Source organism: Pungitius pungitius, chromosome 2 (assembly GCF_949316345.1).
Source record: "Pungitius pungitius chromosome 2, fPunPun2.1, whole genome shotgun sequence".
In the NCBI taxonomy this organism is placed as follows: Eukaryota; Metazoa; Chordata; class Actinopteri; order Perciformes; family Gasterosteidae; genus Pungitius; species Pungitius pungitius.
In genome coordinates this window covers 4,000,907-4,024,425 of record NC_084901.1, presented here as the reverse complement: position 1 = coordinate 4,024,425, position 23,519 = coordinate 4,000,907, and the positions used below count along the sequence as shown (strand labels likewise).

Sequence of the window (23,519 nt, the reverse complement as noted above, 5' to 3'; positions counted from 1 at the left end):
GTTTGCCTTCCACTCTGACTCCACGTTTTTTCCCACCATGCTTCTGCTTTTATCTTTGTCCCTTTCTTACACTTTTCCAACTTTTTCTCTGTCATGCTCCTTCTGCCCCCCCCACCAACCCCCCCCAAACTCCCCCCAAACCCCTCGACCTAGACTATATTTAGTCTTCAGCCTCAGTCTTTGGAGGAGGGATGTTTAGTGTCCCGACTCAAATGCAGCCAGATATAGAGGGGCAGGGAGGGAGGAGGGGGGGCTTCCCACAAACTTCACTCCACTCCCCCGGTGATATTTTTTGAGTCGCCTCCGGGTGTTGCTGTACTGTCTGGTTTAAGTTTGTCATGAATTAATGACTTTAGAGACATCGCCATGTTCCCCCCCCCCGTGCAGCGCACTGTACGTGAGAAGAAATTGTGAGGGACTATTAAAGCGACCCCCCCCCCCACCCCTCCACCCCCACGGTGCTGTGTTGCTTTCCCAGAATCCTTTGCCACATGGACGTTTCCAAGAATTTTCCATTGCAGCGTTGCCGAGGCAACCTGGTGAATTGCTACCAGCTGTTGAGGAGCTCACTCCTGTACAGGAAGCACATCTGTACCATGTAGAGTGTAGTTTTTAAGCTGTTGTAAATCAGTCATAAGTCGTTCCTTCCTTGTTTTAGTATACTTCAATTTGTGGCTCGACAGACTACTTGTTTTAAAAAAAAATTTAAGACTATACTCAATCAGGTTACTGTAGGAAACAGGTGCAACCAACTGTCCTTTTCTGGTGGGCGGGGCTTAGGATAGAGAAGGTTAAGCTGCAGGACAAGGGGTGTATTTTCAAATTCTAACCTTTTTTTTATTTTGCCTTTTCCAACGGTGCACGGCAGCTTTTGTGTGTGCTCGGGTCGTCTCTCTCAAGCCCCTCTGATGTTTTATGTTTGAAGAGACGCAGAAAAGAGTGGACCAAAGATGGCCTCTCTTGAGCCTCTTAATGGAGTTATACTGGCGGATGAGAGGTGTTAATGGTAGACTACGCTGCTACGGCCATCAGGGAGACTAATACTCCCTTTGCTCTTGTAGGAGTCTAGATGAACATTAATTGGACATTTTTTTTGCCAGATGTGAGCTTTGTAATCCCTCTCTCCATCCACCAGGATTGTGTGTGTGTGTGTGTGTGTGTGTGTGGTCACGCAAAAGGGTAGGGTTGATGTAGGGGTGAAGGGCGTGAAGATGACAGGGATGTGGAGGTTTAGTCATTTTGAACAGAGATCAAAATAACCCAGCGGAGAGAAAGGCCGCTGGAGGGGGTGGAAATGAAATAGGATCATATTTTATTATTTGAGGCCATTTTAAAAGGAGAAAAGAAGAACAATATGTATACAACAAGTGCAATATTACAGGTTTGTAACTACTCATTCCAATCTTTGTCCTTGATATTTCTACAAGGGACCAGTCACCAACGTGACCCATTTTCATGTGGCGGCATCACTTTAATGTGGTCCCTGTTGCCCTGAACTAACACCGTGCCACGTTCTCACCAGCAGGTGTGATTGTTCTGCAAACACTTGCAGGTGTCACAACAATTCTGTGTCCCCCCCCTCCCCCCCTCCCCAATTGAATGTGTCCAGACACCTGCCTGGGAGAGGCGATACAATGGGAGCTGTTAGTTCTGCCTTTTGGCGCGGGGGGTGGGGACGAGGACGAGGAAGCCTTGGCGCCCGGGGGACGGCGACGTCCGTCCCGGCTCTAGCCGTGGTCCGGAATGTGAGGTCAAACGTGGACGAGGGTGGGAAAATCCGGCTCTTTTTGTTGGTCTCTGGGGGGGGGGCGGTAAAACTGACGCGGTAAGAGGAACATTTTCGGGAGAGAGGCAAAAATATCAATAACGTCTCGCCTTGGATGATGAGGCCGCGGGACGCTTGCGAAGCCAGCAATTATGGCATTATTGACCTCAATAAAGACGAAGGTCTGCTCATTGGTCTCCTTCGTGCTCCGTGCTGATTGGTGGGATGGGGGAGGGAGTGGGGGAGGAGGAGGAGGAGGAGGAGGAGGAGGAGGAGGAGGAGGAGGAGGAGGAGGAGGAGGAGGAGGAGGAGGAGGAGGAGGAGGAGGAGGAGGAGGAGGAGGAGGAGGAGGAGGACAGGGAAAAGACGTATTCTGCACTACCAGCTCGTTTAGAGAGGAAAAATGGGACGCGTTATTTAAGGCTGTGAGTCCACGAAGCTCCGTGAAGGCTCTCCAGCGTCATTGCCAGGGCTCTTATTAGCTTTTCCCCTAGTGGCTCAATCACATCTGAGCTGCCACCCTCAAAGATACCCTTCTCTCTTTTCTTTTTTTTTTTTTCTTTTTTTTGCATCGCCACTTCCTGTAACAGTGTCAGCCTCGCATCTCTCTCTAAAAAAAAAAAAAAAAACGATTTAGAAGCCCAAATTACTACTATCACAGGAGGCTTTAAGGGTCGGGGCTGTCTCCTAGTAGTGGAAACCGTGACTTCCACCAAATGATGAGACTGCAAATCATTTTTAGAAACATGAGGGTATTTAGGAGGAAGAGTCCCGGGCCTTTCAGTCACAGGAGCTGGATGGATTTGGACCATTTTTTGATGTACTTTCTCCTCCCCTTTTGAGGGTACGGCGAGCACGCGCCACGCCGTGAGGCTATTAATACCACGACGTTCAATTTGAGGAGAGGACTGTACCACAAGCTACTTGTATTTCATGACTAACTGTTCCAACACTGTGAACAGCCCTCAGCAAGAGTACAGACTCTAGGGTGTTTTCTTTCTTTCTTTTTTTTTTAAGTCTACTCACTGCTTTCATTCCAAATAAAATCTTCCCTCATCGCTCTTCATCTGGGAATCCTGAACTGAACTTTACTTCAAAAAGAAGAAAAAGGGAACTTTGAGCCTTTTTTTAGGTAGAAAATGGAAGTAGACACAAAGTATTCGTCAAGGACAGTATATTGGATGTCTTAAAAATAATTTATTACAACTTTCGTCTCGCGTCAACAAAGTATTTAGCGCTAAAGTTTCCGACTTTTAATATTTTTTCTTTCCAGCGTTGTCATGACGCCCTTAACTATAAAAGTAAGTCCAAAACGATAACTAACCCCAACTACAAATCTACGAATAATTCAATCTTATAATGTAGGATTTAGCTCTCCCTTTTTCAAGCTGTAATCCTCCTCGAGCTTGATGGATTTCAGATTAATCAGTGACTTTAATGTCATAATCACAAGTGTGTTGAAGTGAACTAAACAGCTCACAGGCCAGATGCTGTGGTTTTAAAGGGTAAAAACGGAGGGACAGCTCGGCTGGAGGGATAAATGTGGTCAGAGGGAAGTCAGCAATGCTTCAATGCTGAGTCATGCTCTCTATTCTGGGACTGCGCCCCCCCCCCCCTCAGATTGGACACTCTGCTCCTACATAATTGGCAGAGAGGAGCTATAAGTCGAAAATCTTTCTTTATTGCCACCTTTTGGATGCTGCTCATGAAATGTCTCATAGAGGCAGCAGCACCTCATGTTTTACTGTTTCACTCTTTTGATTTGAAATGATTGATTATGATGATTGTTTATCTCAAACCAGTATTACTCACACTCACATAGTGCTACTCCTCCATTACATTTGTCTGCAAAGCTTTCGGGTAACACAACAACCTGTAAAAGCCTCAAGGACGTATTTTTACGTCTACACTTTTTGAGTTATTTCCCACATCCAGAAAAGCCCCGTGACTTGATGAATGCAAGTCCAACATTTGCTCTCCTTTTGTCCCTGTTTTACATCACTTTCTGAGGAAATGCGTCGGTATTAAAGCCAATAAATTCTCCCCAAGCGTTCCCCAACTGGTCAGAGCTCTACGTGTCTGCTGTTCATCACAAGAGCTCTTCTGCTGCTGGAGATCACAACTCGTATCGACTAGCGTAGCTTCAAATGGATCGTTTGTATGTTATCCAGCACCTCGTCGTCCATCATGCTGAACGGTTGGTTGTATAACGCACACACGCGCACACATGCAAAGAGAGTTCACACGCACCTCGTTACATTAAGAGGCTGTAACTGTCCTGGTGGCCTTTGACCCAACTGTCCTTTGAAAGACCCACTGCTGTGTGTGCACACACACACACACACACACACACACACACACACACACAATCGTAAGCACAGACTGAGACTCACATTCTCTGGTCTGGTTAAGAATTGCGCTCATTTGGCACTTAGAAATGATCATAATATATTCTGATACTATATGCTCCAATATTGCATTTCATCTGAGTTGCTTTACCCAGAGTACAAAAATATATGATACATCCTTTTCACAAGTCATCGTCTCCACTGCTTGATCATTTGCATTGAATTTTTCATCAGTTTTACAAACTAATTCCAGAAAAGGATTTGTGAGGTTGTGACTCATTTAACACCTTATTTTACCTACTGTCGTGCATTTTCGTAGTTTCACAGATTAAATATACCTGACCAAGAACAATCCTCCCCGGTGTGTTTGTAGTAGACAGGTCCACACACGTTGAATTCTGTCAAGTAAGCAAATGTTAGAGTGAGTGACCACATCTGGCAAACACAAGAAGAACAATGGCCTGTCAGAAACATGCCTGTCTGCTTCATGATGGGTATAAGTAATGTTTTTCTTAATGCCGGCGGGGCTCATACATGGCTGAGTTTTCCCAATTTCCAGCCCTGCAGTCGCCTTTACAGCTGAGTGACTGGACATGGCTCAGCCTGCCTTTCTTTTTTTTTTTTTTTTTTTTTTTTTTTGAAGGCTTCCATAACGGCCTCCGCTCCTGTTGCCCTCCAAGGAGAGATATGGGGGGGGGGGGGGGGGGGGGGGGGCGTAGCAGCTGAGCATGGGGAGGGGACAATGATGTTGTCTCATGTTTCCATGTCCTCGTCCAAGTTTCCATCCTGTTTTTGTCTTAAAAAAATAAATAAAAAAAACATCAGGAAGCAATCAGCCATTTACCACGACTAGTTAAGCCTCCTCCTCCTCGCCGTCGGGTCACAAAGAAGCTGCGCAAACGGGAACATATCTTGTTTAGTGGAGCACACACACACACACACACTCTCCATTTTTTTTGCATTTGACACCTGTTGTAATGGGGCTCCCTTCTTGCTTAATGCCACATGCGTAACAACCTCAACACACACCTGCTGGCCGTGGCCAGTGGACCTTATCTTGACCCGGGAGTTGGCTCCATGTACAGTAGTAGTAGAAGTGAATGTGCTGATGGTACAATACGGCCTTCCTAAATCTGCTCTCAGCCACCAGCAGCTGTCTCTCGGGCGGCTAAAAGTAGCACACACACACACACACACACACACACATACACACACACTTGAGCTAACCGTGCTCACGTTACAATGTATTTGTTTTTGATAAGACAGGGTTCATTTATCAAAGGCCCCTCAGCAGTGTGGGAGGTGAAGAGGTTACTTCACACCGTGGGGGAGAAAGGGTCGTTTTCTTTATGGATTATGTCATGTTTCTTTTTCTTTTTTTAATTGGCTGTCAGAAAGGAGGTTAAGGAAGGTTCTGTAGTACAGGATGTGTAGGTGTACTTAGAGGTAGCGTTTAGAGTAAACAGAATAGAATATATGCAGCTCAACAACAGGAGGTCAACACAAGTATTGTGCTTTTAACTGGACTTTATTACCTGTGGACATTGCGTTTAGGAAAAATGTCAAAGAGGCTGTGAAATGTGAAGCTCTGCAGGGTGCAAGGATCCACATGGGCACTCATGCACACCCACACATGAGCTGAACTCAATGTCAGGGATCCCATAGAAGCACAGTAATACTTAATGCTCATTACACGTTTACTACGGTAACTACTTTTTTGCTGTACTCATCCGGAGTTTTATTAAAATGAAAAGGTAATACAATATAAATAAAACAATCCCAGCCGTGTTCGGATCTTTTTGAAGCACAGTCAATTCTAACTCTAATAAATTAACATTTGCTTCTCTTGTTGTCTCTTCCTCTTATGTCCTCCTTGTGAAACTCTCACGCTGACAGCTGTTTTTTTTTTGCATATAGTTATAATAGCAACACAAATGACTGCGATTAGAGGAGCTCTACAAATACGATTTAATTGTGCCGGCCAATGAGAAGCTTCCCATTGGGTGACTAATTGAGTTTCTGTTTTTTGCTTTCTCAGAATAAAGGAATGGGTGGATCAGATGCAGAAAGAGTTGATCACATTAACAGATACAGCCAGTGGTCTGGAAAAGCTAATACAGGTAAGCATTGCTAGTCGACTCGTTCAAATAACTCAGGTAACTTCCTTTAAACAACAATGGCAAGGTCAAACCCCCCCCTCCCCTCATTATTCCAACATAGAAGGGAGCTTGGCAGTACATTACGATTTAGATCATAGCACAAAGTCACTAATATATAGAGTTACAGACCAAACAAAGGTTAACGTCTACTTGAATTCCCAATATATTCCCCCCTCTTCCAATGGTACCAACATGTGGTAATTACCATATGGACCAAGTAGAAGATCCAAAAAGCGAACCACACACAGTTGAGGGATTTCTTAGTTTAGTGCATTTAGTTTCTACTTTAAGTCATTGTTTTTCTCTGACTCACTAACACTTCACCAGACTAGTAGCTCACCATACATGGCTGCATCGTTTCGCTCTGCTAGCCCGACGTACACCATCAGATCAGAACTGCGTTGCGCGCGCGCACACACACACACACACACACACGCACAAACCCACATCTGACAAAGGAGAAGAGGCTTTTTTTTAAAACAACAATCAACATTGATTGACATAATGCATCTGGCACATTTGCTCTCCGCTCCGTCAGAGAACATAATCATTCGGCTTTAAAGCATCACAGAAATCGTTACAAAACATGTTTTTATTCTATTTGTGGCATGACTTGTTAGCGAAAAAAGGGAATTCAACATAGCTGGCAATGTTATTTCAAACTGCTGCTGTAACAGAAGCTGGGACTTGGGGGATAAGACTCCTACAATCTACACCAATTGGGCACTTTCAGTTCAAACACAACATTAAAAATATAAATGACACAATGTTCCTCGTGTAATAACTTAATCCGCATCTAAAAGTCAAGCACATTACGCCTAGACATTGCTCCTGGATGAAGTGTATCCTTCAGACGCCTGGAGGATGAAGAGAAACACACTCAGTTCTGTGGTTTGAATGTCGGACGATGGAATCGCTGCAGGCCGCTAAATAATTGGCTATTTGGCATTTGTGTTTCTTATTTCTTTAGCTGCAGCATATTCTGCAGTAGAGTAAATGGTCTTGTTACGTAACCTGACATTGCAATGTGATCGGTGGACATGTAGCCTCTTTTAAAAAACAAAAATCAAAAAAAACTGTGCTTTGGTCAGTGCAATCCTAAGAAGAAGAAATAAAAGTTAATGATCACTGATGCACAGGGTGTGGATCTTAAGATCGATTTGCATGCAGAGAAAACACATAAATGTCCCTGGTAATGCTGCGCTACACGTTGCTTTGCGGATCTTTCATTCAAATGTGTGGAAATCGTCATTCCAGTCCATCATCACCCACCGACACGGCCTGTAGCCTTTTTAAATGCAGCGGTGCTCGGCCCCAACGCCTGCAACCCTAACCCTGACGACTTCAGATCAGCAAAGTTCCGCTCCGACCTCTACTCTCTTCCTCTGGTTTTCTCAGATCTATCACCGACACAAACCTCACTTCAGCGTTGAAACCAACAACCCAGCGCAACTGGTGGCGACAGCTGCCGGGAACATAGAGAAGCTGCTGTATAACCGCTCCCAGGCCTTAAGGGTAAGTTTTGTTTTTAGTTTTTTTTTTTCTTATGTCAACTCTGGTTCCTGTTGAAGGGGGAACAGTTTGGTTATTTGCTTGTTCCTTTCTTACCAATTTAAAAGTCTAAATGTTAACGCAAGCGCCGCGCTTTCTGCGAGACAACGGATCCGGTCTGCACGTCTCTCGTAGCAGGAAGCCCAAGGAAACACACAAACAATGTGCTCCTCCTCAATTCAGTTCAGAACAGACACTGCAAGGGGAGGTGGGGTGGAGGGGGGGCACGGCTTCAGGCCACGCGCTGATTCGATACGAGCGGACATCCTCCAGCCACATCACTTCATTCAAAGTTACCAGTCTGGGTTGCAACAGGCCCAAGTTACTGCTTTATTGTATTAGCTGAAAAAGAAAGAAGCTTTTTATGAATCCTTCCGCGAAGACGCCAAGGACAGCCAACCAAATGGCCCCCGTCTCGATCAATCTGGCTTCCCGGAAATAACCAGCCGTTGTCATGGTTACGTTCCTGTTGATTACCCCATCAATCCAGCCAACCATTTTGTTTTCCCCCCTAAATCTCAAGAATTGCCAAGGGGACGGGGGGCGGGGACGGGGGCAATTAGCTTGTGATACCGTGGAGTCGCACCTCGTGAGAGAAACACAAAATGCTGAGTAAATTGACGGCAGAGAACCATCTGCTGTGTATTTGTTTTAGCCGTCGCTGCATTGGCCCTGAGGAGATGACCCCTGTAAATGGGCTTCTCCAGACCGAACAGGAGTCCATTTGTGAGACGGACCCTGTGAATAGTTGCTGTGTCCACTTGGCTGATTTGTGAATTAGAATGAAAGGGGGGGTGGGGGGGGGGGGCTGCAGAGTCTGTAATGTAACGTAACGTCCTTGACCTCACCAACACTAATCCATCTCTAACACAGGTTTCCTTCTATCAGAATCCCTGCTTTTGACTCCCGTATTGGGCGTCTTTGGTTCTTTTTGTTTCCTTTTCATCGCTCCCTCGTCCCTGTGCATCTCTTTTTCTCCATTTGGAAACGCTGATTACACACAGCATGGAGCGATCGTGTAAGCACGAGAGACACTGTGGATTGTGTTGAGAGGTTATTGCTTTTTTTTTTTTTTTTTCTCTCCGAGGGGAATCGAATGGCCAGATGTGTGCGAGAGAGAAAAGATGGCGAGTAGCGAGAGAGTGGTAGGAGGTCCGTGAGTGCAATAAAGTCCCACCTCCCATGGGGCAGCATACAAAAAAAAACACTAGAAACCTGTTACAGACATCTCATCCATTAGGACCTTTTTAGCACACAATTCAACGGGCAGCACTCGACTCACACAACACCGCTACGTAAAAAGGTTTCCACCCCCACATGCTTTTGGAAGCTCAAGTTTAGTCATCTAGAGATTAAAAAACTATTTAATGCACTTTTGGTAAACTCTGTTTGATTAAACCTGCTATGCTGTATTATAATAATATATTGATAGTGCTATCAGATCATCATGGATTTCGCACCCAAGGCCAGACTAATATGTACGTAGGTAGGTAGTGGGACCAAAGCCTCCAGTCGACCCCCCCCCACCCCCCACCCCCCAACCCCACCTCGGGCCAAAATGCAACCATGTGCATCAGCTATAGTAGGAACAAGGAATCAGAAGATCACACCAACACGTGTTTTAAGGGTCAATAACAGAATCCCGTCGCGGTGACGGCCGCTGTCATTCACTTCATCGGAGGGGGGGGGGCGTTTGGATTTTGACATGTGACCGCCCTGTCCCCTCAATCCCGTCGATGCGTTTGACGCCCGACGCTTCCTCGACACGCAATCTCTCAAATGACTGCCGGCTGTGCCACCGAGAGGGAGACGGACCCTTTTTTTTTTCTTTTTCTTTTTTTTATCACCGCAAATGAATTCACACCACAAATCATGTTCATTACTGGGCTCCTTGTTTGTTGGGACACGATAAGAATCACACATAATCAACACAACCGTTTAAAGCAAGGTGTAAGCAGTGGCAAATCCAAGTTGAAGTTTCTCAGATTGGATCAATCCATTAGAGGAGTGTTTGTTTCACATTAATCTCCACAACCCTTTGGTATTAACACCACTTTGCATCTTTGCTGTTGAGCTCAAGGCTGCACTGGTAGCCAATATTACATTACATTACATCACATGTCCTTTAGCTGACGCTTTTTATCCAAAGCGACGTACAATAAGTGGATTTCCACATAGAGATACAAACTCAGAAGAACAAGTAACAAGAAAGTACAATTTTCATCAAATAAGCAGTTTCAAAACATGTTATAGAAAAGTGCCATTATAAGTACAATTTACGTGCTATAATTTGTTGCTACGGTGTGCTAGTGTTTTAGTCGAGTCTTGAGTTTTCGACGGACGATGTAGAGGCTCTCTGCAGTCCTGATGTCATCGGAGAGCTCGTTCCACCATCTGGCGCAATATCTTGCGCAATATTTTTTTTAAAATCAGTTCTATATGAGGATTTTATGGTCTGTCGCATCATTTGCTCATGCTGTCAGATGGAAAAGCAGCAAAAGCATAGCTGGGGCCTCTCTTGAATTCGCTTTGGGGAAGCATCCGTCCTCGCCCCGGCTCGGTCCCAAAGCGCTGGTGATCTGACTGCTGGGGGACGTCATCTTGTCTCCAAGCAGCTCATGGGCGTTCAAACGAATTTCCCTCTTTCATGTCGCAGCACTACATTCTGCATTTGGTTGAAACTGGGCTTCCCAACAGGGGAAGAAAATCCCCGCAGTGCGCAGAGAACGGCTAAACTCTGGTAGTCTTGTGGTTGTCTGTGATTCCCGTCCAGCCCTCCTGAGACGTTGTCCACATCCCCCAAAAATAGTCCATCCTTCTCCATCCTTGTCGAGCAGGGGTATTTTAATACTCCTTTGCCCTTCCACCCCCACAACATTGTCCTTCCATCCTCGTTTCTCATGACTCCCTCTGAACTTCCTTTCCCATAACGTCACCCCGGCTCTCTGTCACTCTTCATTCCCTCTTTCCCCATTTCTGCCCTGGCTCTCTGTCCTCTCCCATCTATTTGCTTTCGGGTGTATGCCTCCGTGTCCCTGTGTGTGTGTGTGTCTGTGTGTGTGCCGCCGCTTGAACATGGATGATAAATTCTTCTAAAAGTAAGGGAATGTTTTCACTTTAAAATGTGATCCCCCCCCGCCCCTCCCCCCTCCCGGTCCTCAAACTCGTCTTTTCTCTTTGGGCCTTTCCATCCAATTCACCTGAAAAGCTTGGGCTCTAAATAAAAGTGAAATACGTTTTAGCAAAATAAAATGATACTTTTATTTGTACAAATGGGTGTCAGGTGTGATAGTGGAACGTTTTCTTTCCTGTTAATCACACGTATTCCATCCACTCTGTCCGGTTCTCTGTGTGAATGACTACGATCCTCCGATCCTCCGATCCTCCTCCCACGGTACATCGCTCACCTCTCGGGCCACTTTCTGAATCCTGTGACTTTTGTTCTCATTAATTATTGAGCCCTTGCTCTTCACCATTCCTCAGGTCATTTATCCTCCCACAGTGACACCGACGGAGGCTTCCTGGATATTCGCGTTTGTCATAAAAAGGAGGCGTACGATAGAGCTTTTCCATTAGGACGGGTTGAGGTGTTTGCACTCGTCTCTAGATGCAGGAAAATGATTGTTGAATAAAAAGGTTTCATCTCAATGTTTTTATCCCCAAAAACCGCTATGTAAATTCGACCTTCATCCTTGGTTTTAAAACATTTCCAAGCAGAAAAAACGGATTAAAATCAATTTGTTGTCTGATTTGCATCCTGACGTCACGATACATATTCATGAAATTAGACCATACTTCCCATTTGCAACCTTTTCATGTGGCAAAATGTTTCATTGAAACACGTTCTCTGGTTTTTAGTGTTGTCCAGAACGACTCATCACTCGTTCGTGTGTGTTGATCGTAACATTAGGAACAAAAAAAATAAAATAAGGGGAGAGAGACAAACGACACGTTGGGAAAGGTTCTCCTGTGTTGGTGCCTTGAATGAAGTCCCTCTGATGCTTTGTACCCACCGGCGAGGGATGTTTTGTCTTCCAAAAGCACCTGCACAGGGGGACATGGCGGCCTGCCAAAAGCCAACTTCTCTTAGTGGTGAGCGGGACGTTGGCCATCGGCGCCGGGAGGCGGCTTTGAGTCAACTCTTACCCCCCCGCGGAGGGAGACGATGTTACAAAGTCCTTTTTGAGTCCCTTGTGTAGCCTTTGCATGCATCCCACAGCGCGTGGACCACGGATGCGACAGGTTACCATGACGCCCTGGTCGCTAAGTAACGCAGGCTTTATAAACAGATTACTGACTCTCGAAGTGAATCGCTTTGCGTTCTTCTTCTCCCTCTCCTTCCCTCTCTCTTTGACACCTTTGTTTTACACTCACTTTCAGGGAGATTTGTGTTAAGAACAACACACGCTTGAGTTTGAGGCTTTTTCCGTTAACATGTAGCGTAGCGGTCGGGCGTAATTGCAGAGGAATCACCGATCTCCAGTGTCTGGAAGTGGCTTATTACACCAGGCAGTGGTGGACGGCCTGTGAGTCATTAGACGCTGCTGTTAAAGGCCTCATCGCAAGAGCAGGCACGCAGCGACGCGTACGCACACACCAGCTGGCGCTATTTTTAATACGTCGTACACGGATGGGAAAATCGTTACGCTTCGCCGTCATATGTTAGGATGACTTGTGTGCCGGGTTTCTCCGACCTCATGCAATCGGTCACCTTCAATAACGATATCGTTTCCAAGGATATGCTGATTAAAATTCCCTGTCTCCGGGTTGTTGAAGGAACAACGTAAATTCTCTCCTCGTGTCACACGCCGAGGCCCTTTTATTGGTAAAAGGTAATTATGCTGATGGCTCACGATCAGTTATGGCCCAATGGAACACACACACAGGACGAAAGAATGTGCCATAGATGTATTTTACTATGTGACAATATGCTCCTTAAATCACTGTATATTATTATAAATTAAAGCATTTTGTACCATGATCTTTTATTTCTAATATACATATCAAAGAATTACGTTTGACAGTATATGATATTTAATGCACATATACTATATAACCTAATGTTACATTTTACTTGTAGGTATTCAAATGTATACCTAATCATACATACATCATAAAGAATAAAAACATTATTTCTGTGTGTATATATATATATATTTTTACAGATGTATCGATGTACTTTCTCGACATTTGTACTGATTTCATTGATTTTATTTGAGTCTTTTTTTCCTAATTAGCCAGGTTCTGTGCTGTTCTAACTTCTGACTTACCCACTGGTGATTTATCTGTTCTTGCGTAATCGCGCTGAGCACTTTAAACGCTGAGTGGTTCTGTCACATTTGAAATATTCCGTGGTTTGCAAACCCCCGTCAAAACGGCTGACTCCTCAATGTGGCAATCATAAATCCTGAGAGCCAGAGTTTACGTATACATAAATCCTGGGTTCAAATGTACAGGGGAGGGCCCAACGCTTAAATGAGATCGCTGGGAGGGGCTCATTTGTTTTGGTGTGATGCAATGTTGTGCAAACATGATTCTGTGTGTCCCTCCGAAAAACCGTACCCTTTTGGATGTCTGTAATGTTCCATCCGTGGGACAGAGATGGCGTGGGTGTGTCAGATATTGGCCACCAGTGACTCATTATTCACCACTTCCTGAGGTGTGTGCACATTGTGCGTCTGGCTGCCTTTGTCAGCCCAGCTGTCGCACACTATGTGTGTGACAACGGCTCCAGTTTTGAGTTCGCCATCTCTCTCTTTTTTTCTTTTTTTTTTTTTCTCCTGTTACATGAAACCCATCAGATGCATCAGTATTTGCATAGAGAGAGCGAGAGTGCATTTGATGTGTCTGGCTCATTATCGCTCTCCTTTTGGCATATTCAGTACCGACACCAGCAGTTGCATAACAACGCGTTTTGTCGCGGCTAGGGGAAAAAATAAAATAAAAAAATAGTTTGGAGCGATGAGCACTGAAACTGCAAAATCAAGTGTGAGCTAAAGGAGGCTGCAGCAGGCCTCCTTATGATTACTGAAGAGGGGTGCACCTCAACAAATGGTGACACAGTAAATCTCTGTGTGTGTGTGTGTGTGTGTGTGTGTTGCAGAACTGCCATGTCAACACAGCAGCTGCGTGCAGCTGTAATTGGGAGTAGCTTGCCGCCAGCTGGCACACAGAGAACCAGCTCAGCTGGGGCTGTTTGCTGGAGGAGAGCGATGGAGCCGTCAAAGCGGCTCGCGGCGTGCGGGGTGGGCGACGCGGCCTCGCACCAGCCTCCGACCGCCGTGCACTTGCCTCCTGCGCGTTTGCCGAGGCTCTGTTTTTCTCATCCTGAGAGGACGCGGAGCGACGAGCTCGGTCACCCCGTCAACTCGCATGCACTTACTGTACTGCGTAGTTGTATTGTTTCTGCCGTGGTGTTTGTGTGTGTGTGTGTGTAAATGTATCTCTCTCTCTCTCACCCCTCTCCTCCTGCCTCCCTCTGGGTCTGGGAAGAGAGGGATCTGACTAAAGGGCTGCCAGTCACTTCTAACGGCAGATGCTCATGTTTCCTCAGCTCTCCTGTGCCTTTCCTGTGTGTGTGTGTGTGTGTGTGTGTGTGTGTGTTTTGCCTTGGCGTGACTCGGCGCTCTAATCAGACTGCCAGGAAAGTGTGTCGAAAAAACAAACAAACCACTGCGCATGTTCACACGGTGCATCTCTGTGTGGTGCTTAATAAAAGCTGCAAATTTGGGAGGTTTTTGAAGTTCTGTGCGTCTGTACCCGATGTTCTTGTATCAACAACATAAAGGGTCCTTTTATTCAGCCTATATATATATATATATATATATATATTCTACTTGTGTCAGTGGGTGAGAGAGCAAGTGCTATATATTGTCTCATTGCTTAACAGCCTCCCTCGCTCCATTTAGGCATGGACACGCTTCTGAATGAGACAGATCTGCCCCCCCCCATTATAACTCGAGGGAGAGCTGCATCCTCCAACACACGTATGAAGAATAAAACACTTTGATTATTATCAATTATCATTATCATTATGATTATGATTATGAAAGGGGGCAGGGTGAAATGGTTTCCACTTGGTTCGTGTTCATGCCTAATTAATGGATGACTCCAAAACATGTGAGACATCATTGTACATACAGCTATGGATACAGTACTGTTTTATATATTTTTTTTCCTGACACATTTCATGGGGAGAGCTCTTCTCGGTGTAGGAGATTAAAGGCATTACATTATATGTGATTAATTTTCCCCCGAGCAGAAGACAAACACAAATCTTCACATACTTGTTCCATGCAGAAGTGGATTTCTGCGGCTCATCCTACAAAACGGCCTCATTCAATCCATCTCCTTCCTGCTGCTTCACGCTTTTACCTCACCCAAATACAGGTGGCTGCACGCGTCGGCTGCATTCGGGCCGATTAGGAAACAGGAACTTGTGTCCATGTTCTCCACGCAAGACAGCTAAAACCACGGGCGGACTCACTCTATATTCTCTGGCATGGAGGTTCCACAGCGTGAGCCAGGCACACATCATCCTAATGATCTGTTCTGTAGCTCTCATCAGTCTTTCTTTAGCAGCTTGGTTATATTGGAGTTTGAGCCAGCTCATTAGCAAGTCCATATTTTTGTCATACTTAAAAATAGCCATTGCTTAAGGCCCTTTCTATTGATAGACTGTAGTTTTTTTTTTTTTTTTTGGACTTTAGATATTACATCCCTGGAGATTAAATATAGAAAATCATAAAGTACTCACAAATATATAAATCAGAAAGTAAGAATCTTCAGTCATACAAAACAGTGGGGCCTTTTGTGTTGCTGATGGTTGATGATCTCACTGTTCCTATTCTAACGGGCACGTGGTCCGTTTGCTGAAGAACTTGTGAGCCCGGGGGATGAGGAGCGGATGGCGAGGAAGTTTTCCCCGATCACGTGGTGGCGTTGGATCGTGTTGAAAAGCACGGCCAAAAACCAAAGGGGGTTTAAATGGAGGCAAAGTTGCCTGATGATTCCCGATGTTTGACGGAAGGAGACGATGGCCATGGCAGACTCATGGCAATTGGAGCGAGAGTGACTGTAGTGGTTAGGTTCTGGTGGGGGGGGTGAAGACCTACAGCAGCTGCTGGACTGTGGAGATCCTCATTAACGGTTTGCTAGCGGGTACGGTGGTCTTCTCTAGATTCATACGGGACTTGACGCCTTTAATCCGGTGTGGGAGTGGGAAGGAGTTGCACAATCGCCCGTGAAGCCAGTGAAGAAGTAACAGAAAACAAGTTTACTTTTTTGCTTTTGGCAAGTCCCGTCTGGAGGAATGTCAAACGTGGCACTCAAAGGATCTGGCTCGATTTGATTCGAGAAATGAAAAGGAGCAGAGAAGGAAAATGAGGCATTTTTTTGGCAATCTTTTTTTTTTTTTTGGAAGCAAATTGTTTGATGTCCATCAAGAAGATTGATGTCATTTTCGTGTTCTCTCCATTCTCCCATCAGGCTCTTGTCTTGGTGTGAGGTGTGCAAGGATATCCAGTCATTTAAGTTCTCTATTTCTTTTCTTCTTTTTTGAGTGATTTCAAACTGGTGAACAAAGATACAACCTCACGTGTGTAAGGTCTGACCAGGCTCCCAAACGCTGCCACTAATATCCCAGTATGAGATTCATAATCAGACTTGGGTCCGACTGATTCTTGCCACTTTCTTGTTTAATTTCACAGAATGAATTCAATAATTCCTTTTTTTTTAACAACCTCCTTCTCCTTTTTTTTTCTTTTTTTTTTTTATTTCCCTGGGGAAATTAATCGTAAAGCGCATTTCTGGACAAGGTACAGATTAAAAGCTTGGCCCATTATAAACCCATTAACCCAGTCATTAGAACCAGATCTTGATGGAATGTGCGGGTGTCTAATTTTAGCGCAACACTGTGTCACAGCAAGTCGTAATTCCTGCCTGCAGGTGCAGAGGGAAGTACGACTTCACGTGTAGCTCCCCGTAGTTCCTTTTTTCATATTGTGTGCCATCGGTTTATGGTTCCCTAAGCTGTCAAAGCACAAAAGACTTCTTTCTCCCCACTTTTCCATGACTCCATTGATTGAGTTTTCAATGCGACAGTGATTGACAGGTGGCGTGTGCCAGGTTGGGTCAATGCGTCCCTGTATGCTACAGGGATTTTCTCCTCCTCCATCCCTTTTGGAGTGTAAGATTCCATCATCACGATGTCGACAGTAAACGTTCCCTCGGAGCCCAAAACGTTGCTTTTACCAGAATAATTAAGAGGGGCTAACGTCCTGCCTTCCTCTCGCCTCCTACTCTCTCCTCCTCCCTCCTCCTCCTCCTCCTCCTCCTCCTCCCTCTCTCTTCTCTCAGAGGCTGGCACTGGAAGCGGAAAAGTTTCAGATGGACCACGTGTGGCGGGGCGACAGCGAGGTGAGTGAGACGGCGTCCGTTAACGCCGGGGTGCGTTACCACGCCGATCGAATAAGAGGAGCCTTATTCATTATCCTATTTGATTGTAATAATTGGATGGTGGAATCTCATTACAATGAAGAAATTGCTGCCACGAACTTCATACAAGATTGAATTTCATTACTTCATTTAATAGGGAGAAACACTACTATGTGTACGCTAAAGCACTCAAATGCAAATAATACAAAAAACACTATTCATTTACTAATTTAATTACTTTGCCTAATTGCTGGCCCAGTGAATACATTTCCACAACTGCCGTGTTTCAGCTTCGTCCGGTTCATTATAGATGCAAAGTACAAATATCTTGGCCCCTGCTTCGCAGTGAGAGAGTCTCACGCTCTTGGCGGCTGTTTTTAGGAAATGACAAATGATGTCGAGTAAACGTACTGTGACGGAAGAACACTTTGCCCGTTGAGTCTATTCACTAATTAGTGTTGTTTGCCAATCCTTGATGATTCCTTTCCATTAAAGCGTTCCATTGTCAAACTTCATGTACAGTGTATTGCTTGAAACGGAGGAAGGAAATATCCTCCCTGGCGTCCGTTTCAATCATTTGCCATCTCACAATCACAGAGTTTGATATTCCTTTGTCTCTGAGTGGCCGGTTACAGTAATAATATTGACTTTTATTTTAAGGGAGATTTCTGCCCTACCTAAACCAACTGAAGGCCTCAGTATTTGTGATTTTTTTCGCATGGATTTTCCCAAAATAGGTTGTCTAGCTTGGAGCTCTGCACAGATGTAGTGAATTCACAGTGACGCCCGTCCTCTGCATGAACCTGAACAGAAGCATCTTGTCATGTATTTTATTTGAGGGTGGTTTCCGTCGCTCTCTGACGGAAACCTTTTCAATCAGCATCAGTACCATGAAGCTAATAAATTACTCGAACCAAAGATTAATGCACAAAGTAGACTCGTGAGTCTTTGAAATACCAAGTGGAGCCTGTGAGTGTGTCAGTGTGTGTTTGTGTGTGTCCGTGTGTTGCGCATGCGTCCTTTTTCTTTCACCTTTGATAAGTAGGCCAATACCACTGGGCACCTCTCCCTGCTGACGTTAAACACTTAAGAGCAGTGACTTTAAAAGTGGTTGCAGATGTCGTTAAAATACAAGCGTCTCTAAACAGGTCAATTTGATTTAATAATTTAATACAATTGTCTCTCGTATTGATTCTCGTGTCTCCATTTCGATCTAATTCCACGTTACAGTGTGGCTGGAGGTGGCACGGACAAAAACAAACATGGCAGATCATTAATAGTGACGCCGTACAATCCGTATTGACTTTCGTTTTGAGGTTTAAAAGGTCATCTTTTACAACCCCATTGGAATAATATAGCGTGCAGCCGCTGTGAATTCAAGGTAAAGGCCCCGTGCGTGTCTTCAGTGGGAGGACATCATTTTGAACTGGTCACAAAGTTTTCACAGATGGTACCTGGCCGAGATCCGATCGTTAACACAAGTCCAATAAAACCACAAACCACCCATTCACATCTCAAACCCCTTTCTGCCTTTTCACCACCTCTCACGCAACAGGTGTTTTTTCTCCCGCTCGCAGTTAACCTCGGCGGCGGCGTCACGGCTCGCGCTGCGTGTTTGTCAGTGCCGATGTAACCAACTAAAGGGTTAAGAAAGCCAAACGGGGAAGAGATGCTGCGGCCTTTCGGCTCTGCTTGCTGTGCCTAATCGCTAATTGCGCGCTAATTGCGCGCTAACTGCACGCTAACTGCACGCTGTCGCAGAGGCAAGTCTGTCAATAGTAGAAATAATAATGTCTAGACCCGTCTGTGTGACTTTATATCAATTAAAGTGAAAAAAGTAAATTACAAATTGAACCGGCTGCGTGGCTTTCAGGGCCTTCTTATGTCAGCGGGGAGCTACAGGCTAGCACGTTGGCGCTCTCGCTAGCGTGGGTGTGTGTGTGTGTGTGTGTGTGTGTGCGCTGACGGGAAGGACGGGCGGTGTGAGAGCAAAACAACACCACTTACTTCACTGATCCTCAGCGTCAAACACACTCTGCTGCCTCGCAGCGAAAGAGCGGGATTTAAATTGTAGTCACAGTTGCAACAGGCGCAGCTACTTCCCTCGTGGCATCTTTTTAAGATGAAGTTACTGACATTTTTCAAAGTAGAATCTGATCTTTTTTGCATCCTAGGCAGAGTGCGTGCAAGTCTTGCATGACCTTTCCACAAATTGAATCTTGTGGATGATCTTGGTTGAGGTTTACAGAGGTAAAACATTCAAATTTATGGAAGGTAAAAATGCTGATTTTCGGCCTAGATTCAAGTAATTTATCAAACTGCATGCTGTGACTCATTGCCAATCTTATCCTGTTTGTCTTTCCATCTCTTCACAGGTCGACAAAATTGTTTACTACAATGCCAAAGATAATGTAAGTTAAACTTGATCCCACAATTTCTAAATTCTGTCAGTGCATTTAGAAACACAAATGGTCAAATATGACGCCACAAGCAACCCAAATATCCAGCAGATTACTGGGAGCAGATTACACTGATAGCCTAGAAGTCACGTAGGAATTATTGATATAACATCCATTATTTAAGTATTCACGCATGCTTAATCGCATATTTTTGAATCTACAAGGTCCCGTACTGGAACCACATGATCGTGCGTGAGACATGCAGGGCCTGCGCCGGCCTCAGACGTCATCTGTCTGCTCTCATAAACCGGGATCATCTTCTAATTCCCCTCCACGACCCCAGTGGGAAAGAACCACGCGCCCGCAGCACACTAGTGTCACTCTGTATTTGACTGACAGCCCCTTTTCCCCCCCCCCGAGTCTCTGTTTCCCTCTCCATGCCCGGGTTTATGTTCCAGAGCCTTAGAACCTTACGTTTCTCAATATTTTTCTGTCACACGGCGACATTTCGGCGGCTACCAACGCTGACACCTTGTCATTCTGGTTTTTTTTTTTGTTTTGTTTTTTCTCCCCTTCTTCGGTGCAGCTCAATCAGACGGAGGACGGAAAGGGAAGGAAGAACCAATATCTCCCGGACGACTTTGAGACCGACCCCGACTTCAAACGGGCGGTCTCGTACAACACCACCGCCGTCCACATCCCGACGGACATATACGAAGGCTGTGAGTGGAAACACAAAACTCCCGCGGTCCACAGTGCATTGCACCCACCCCCCCCCCCCCCCCCCCCCTATCGCCACTGTGTGTCTGCAGCAGCACATTCCCATGATGCATAGCACCGCTGTCTGCGGTGTGTAGACCGCTCCCCACCAAGGCGGCGAGGCCGCTCCGGTCTATATATAGCCTCGATGCCGACCACCCAATGGACCAGCGCACTCGACCCCCCCCCCCCCCCCCTACCCCACCCTACCCCCTCTTTACCCTGGTCACCAGCTGCTCCCTTCCCTCCTGTTCATGTCCAGCCCCGCTGACCTTAAACAGTTGAACAAGAATGTTTTAGACGAGCCAAGGATGCGTCTATTTGTGGATGCTGCTGTTGCAGCTTTTCGCTTTCTTACCTTACAAATGTGTCTTTTTCCTTTTACTGTTTTCATCATTTACATATTGTTGGGCATGGTTTAACTTTTTTTAAATGTTGGCCATTTTTGCGCATGCGGGCTACAAGGGCGTTGTTGGTCTGTTGGGCGGCCCACATTTAAGGATTGCGATAGAAATCTCTGGAAAAAAATGCATGGTTCTCAGTAGATTCATACTAAATTTTGGGTCAGGATCAGGATGGGAATAATTGGGAGCGTCAGGTAATGCCTTTTGCATTAGAGGAGCTGGTCTTCAGACAGTAGTGGTATCCAGTAAGCGCCGGCCATCTTAAAAACCGCAATCCATTAAACAGACAGGCTTCCTTGGAAGAGATTCTTTCTCTAATGTATGGGCGGGTGGCTCGCTACACAAACCGGAGCACTTTTCCCCACTGGCATGCGCACACGCACACGCGCGCACATGTCTTCTGAGGAAGCCTAAAAAAAATTCAACGCACGACTAATTAAAATGCAAGGACGGACAAAAGGATGCAGGACTGAATTCATCCAGTCCAGCACTTAATAACTCCTCACTTATATATCATTTCATAGTTAAACAATACGTTCGACAAGGCACAAATGCAGCAGCCAGCAAAAACCCTCCCTTAAACCCAGGCGTGAGCTAATGGCCTCCCTGGCATTGATTGAGCATTCAATATCAATTGCAGTAATGACGGCCATGCTGGATTTGCTAAATGAAGGGGACTCGGTCAAATGATTTTAATGTCCTTCGCGCAACGAGTCACTCCACGTAATGTGTTCTATTAATGGGGAGCGTGACGGGCCTTTGGCCGGTCACGTATGTGCGTGTGTGCTGGTGTCATACATTGTCACTGTGGCCTGTTTCTTTCTCTCCTTCAGGCCTTACTGGCTTCTTTCCTTTATTTGTCCCGTGTCTTTTGCTCAATGCAAGTGGGGCACTTTGTTGAACGCTTTCCTTTGCACGGCTCCGTTTGCTTGATCCTCCCCCCCATAACAGTTGTGGTGAACAAGATGATTGGTACATCAAACAAATAACCCTTTGTAGCATTTCTATTGATGTACCTCTGGTGGTTTCTAATCAGACCTTTTTGGGTGGAGCTTATACACCATCTTAATGATGATGGGTTTTTTTTTCCTTTTGTGTAGAACACCACAAATATAATTTCAAATGAATCGGATTAATTGAGCATTTCATCTTGCACATTTTAGGGGTGTACCTGTTTGATCTCCCTCAGTTCTCAGGTTTGGGATGTGTGTGTGTGTCAATGTGTGTGTGTGTGCGCGCGAGGCGACAAACAGTCGGACACGCCCTTGTGTTCCATCTCGTCGTGGTGGGCAGCGGCTGGTAACTTGATTAGGGACTTTGTCTAGACAGGGCTGGCGTCCTTGCGGCTTTTCCTGATGCTGAAGGACAGATGTGTCATCCTCAAACTCCTTCTTTGATTGCGGTCGACTTTCTCTGCAACCTTGGTGCCTTTTTTTTAATTCTTCCCTCTTCATCTTGTTTTTTCGTTCCTTTGCCCCAAACTTCTTCCTCGCTCATATGGTCACATTCGCTGTTTAGTCATTCGTCCTCGTTGCCTTTTTTTGCTCTCCTTTCCTTGCCGTCCCTCTCTACGCATGTTAAGGAGGAGGTGCTGAACTGTTTTTCTCCCCCGCATCGCTCCTGCTGATTGGCATTCGTTCTCCCCGCTGATCCGCTGTGGGTGGTCAGACTGGGATTTATTATTGTCTTTATGTGTGTGTGTGTGTGTGTGTGTGTGTGTGTGTGTGTGTGTGTGTGTGTGTGTGCGCGCATTGGTGATGAATCAGAGTGCGAATGTGTTGAGAGAGAGGCAGAGAGGGGGGAGGGGCTTTGATGTGCGCGTGTCACATGGCCTGCACCCATAGATCGCCCATCAGGAGGATCGTGCGTGCGTGTGCGTGGCGAGCGGAGCGGTGAGGCCTCGGCAGGCGTGAATCAACGCCGCGTGGCGCACGCACACACACACACACACACACAAACACACTGACATGCTGAGCGTGTGTTCGTAGCGTGGTAACGGAGGAGATTTGAGGTTTTAAAAGGCTCAAGGTGACGCGTGTGTGTGGTGGTGTCACACCTGGCCTTCCCTTTGCACCTTTTGGGTCCACACGTCTCCATGTGTTGAATGGAACAACACAAGACACTGTGCTGTTCCAGAGTGATTTTTAAGGCACTTAACGATGGAACTGCTGAGGGTTTTCGACGCGCGTACCGGGTCGGGTCTCGTGCCCTTCATGGGTCCTCTGCATTCGCTCAATCGCTAGGTTTACAGATGCCTTTCTGGCTGCCGATACAATGGAAATCTCTGCTGTGGTGTCAGGATACGCTGGAGCCCGAGCGTCATCGAGTGCGGCGACCTCATGATGCGATGATTACAGGTTCTCATCACTTCGGCTCCCACCAAGCCATTTGCTTTCCAACGTTGGCGGCCCTTCCAGCCACCAGCATGTTCTAACTGATACAGGCTCATCTATGAGTAATAAACCCTTCTTTGATGGGGAGCACGCATCTGTCTACGGAGAGCCTGTTTGTAGAACAAAATTACAACCTTTATTGTGGTTGTATTTTAGTTCTTTTATTACTCAGGTGACTAAATGACTAAAAGCAGTGTCTTCATTCCCTCTTTTCTTAATTGTACCTCCTTTTTCTTTCTCAGTGTCATTTCTCTAATAAACACAACAAATCTTAATGCAGAAAATCATTGCGTATATTTTACATTG

At 45.7% G+C, this 23,519-nt stretch overlaps 1 protein-coding gene across 2 annotated transcripts in view; it reads left to right on the top strand.

Annotated features, from left to right (window-relative positions):
- Positions 1-23,519, top strand: part of LOC119210570 (voltage-dependent calcium channel subunit alpha-2/delta-1) — a 53,015-nt gene that overhangs the window by 1,329 nt on the left and 28,167 nt on the right. For both annotated transcript variants that reach the window (XM_037460726.2, XM_037460727.2), the window contains exons 2-6: positions 6,152-6,233; positions 7,671-7,787; positions 17,181-17,240; positions 19,634-19,669; positions 20,244-20,379. In XM_037460726.2, the coding sequence (XP_037316623.2) occupies positions 6,152-6,233; positions 7,671-7,787; positions 17,181-17,240; positions 19,634-19,669; positions 20,244-20,379 (431 nt within the window). The remainder of the gene's footprint in view (positions 1-6,151; positions 6,234-7,670; positions 7,788-17,180; positions 17,241-19,633; positions 19,670-20,243; positions 20,380-23,519) is intronic.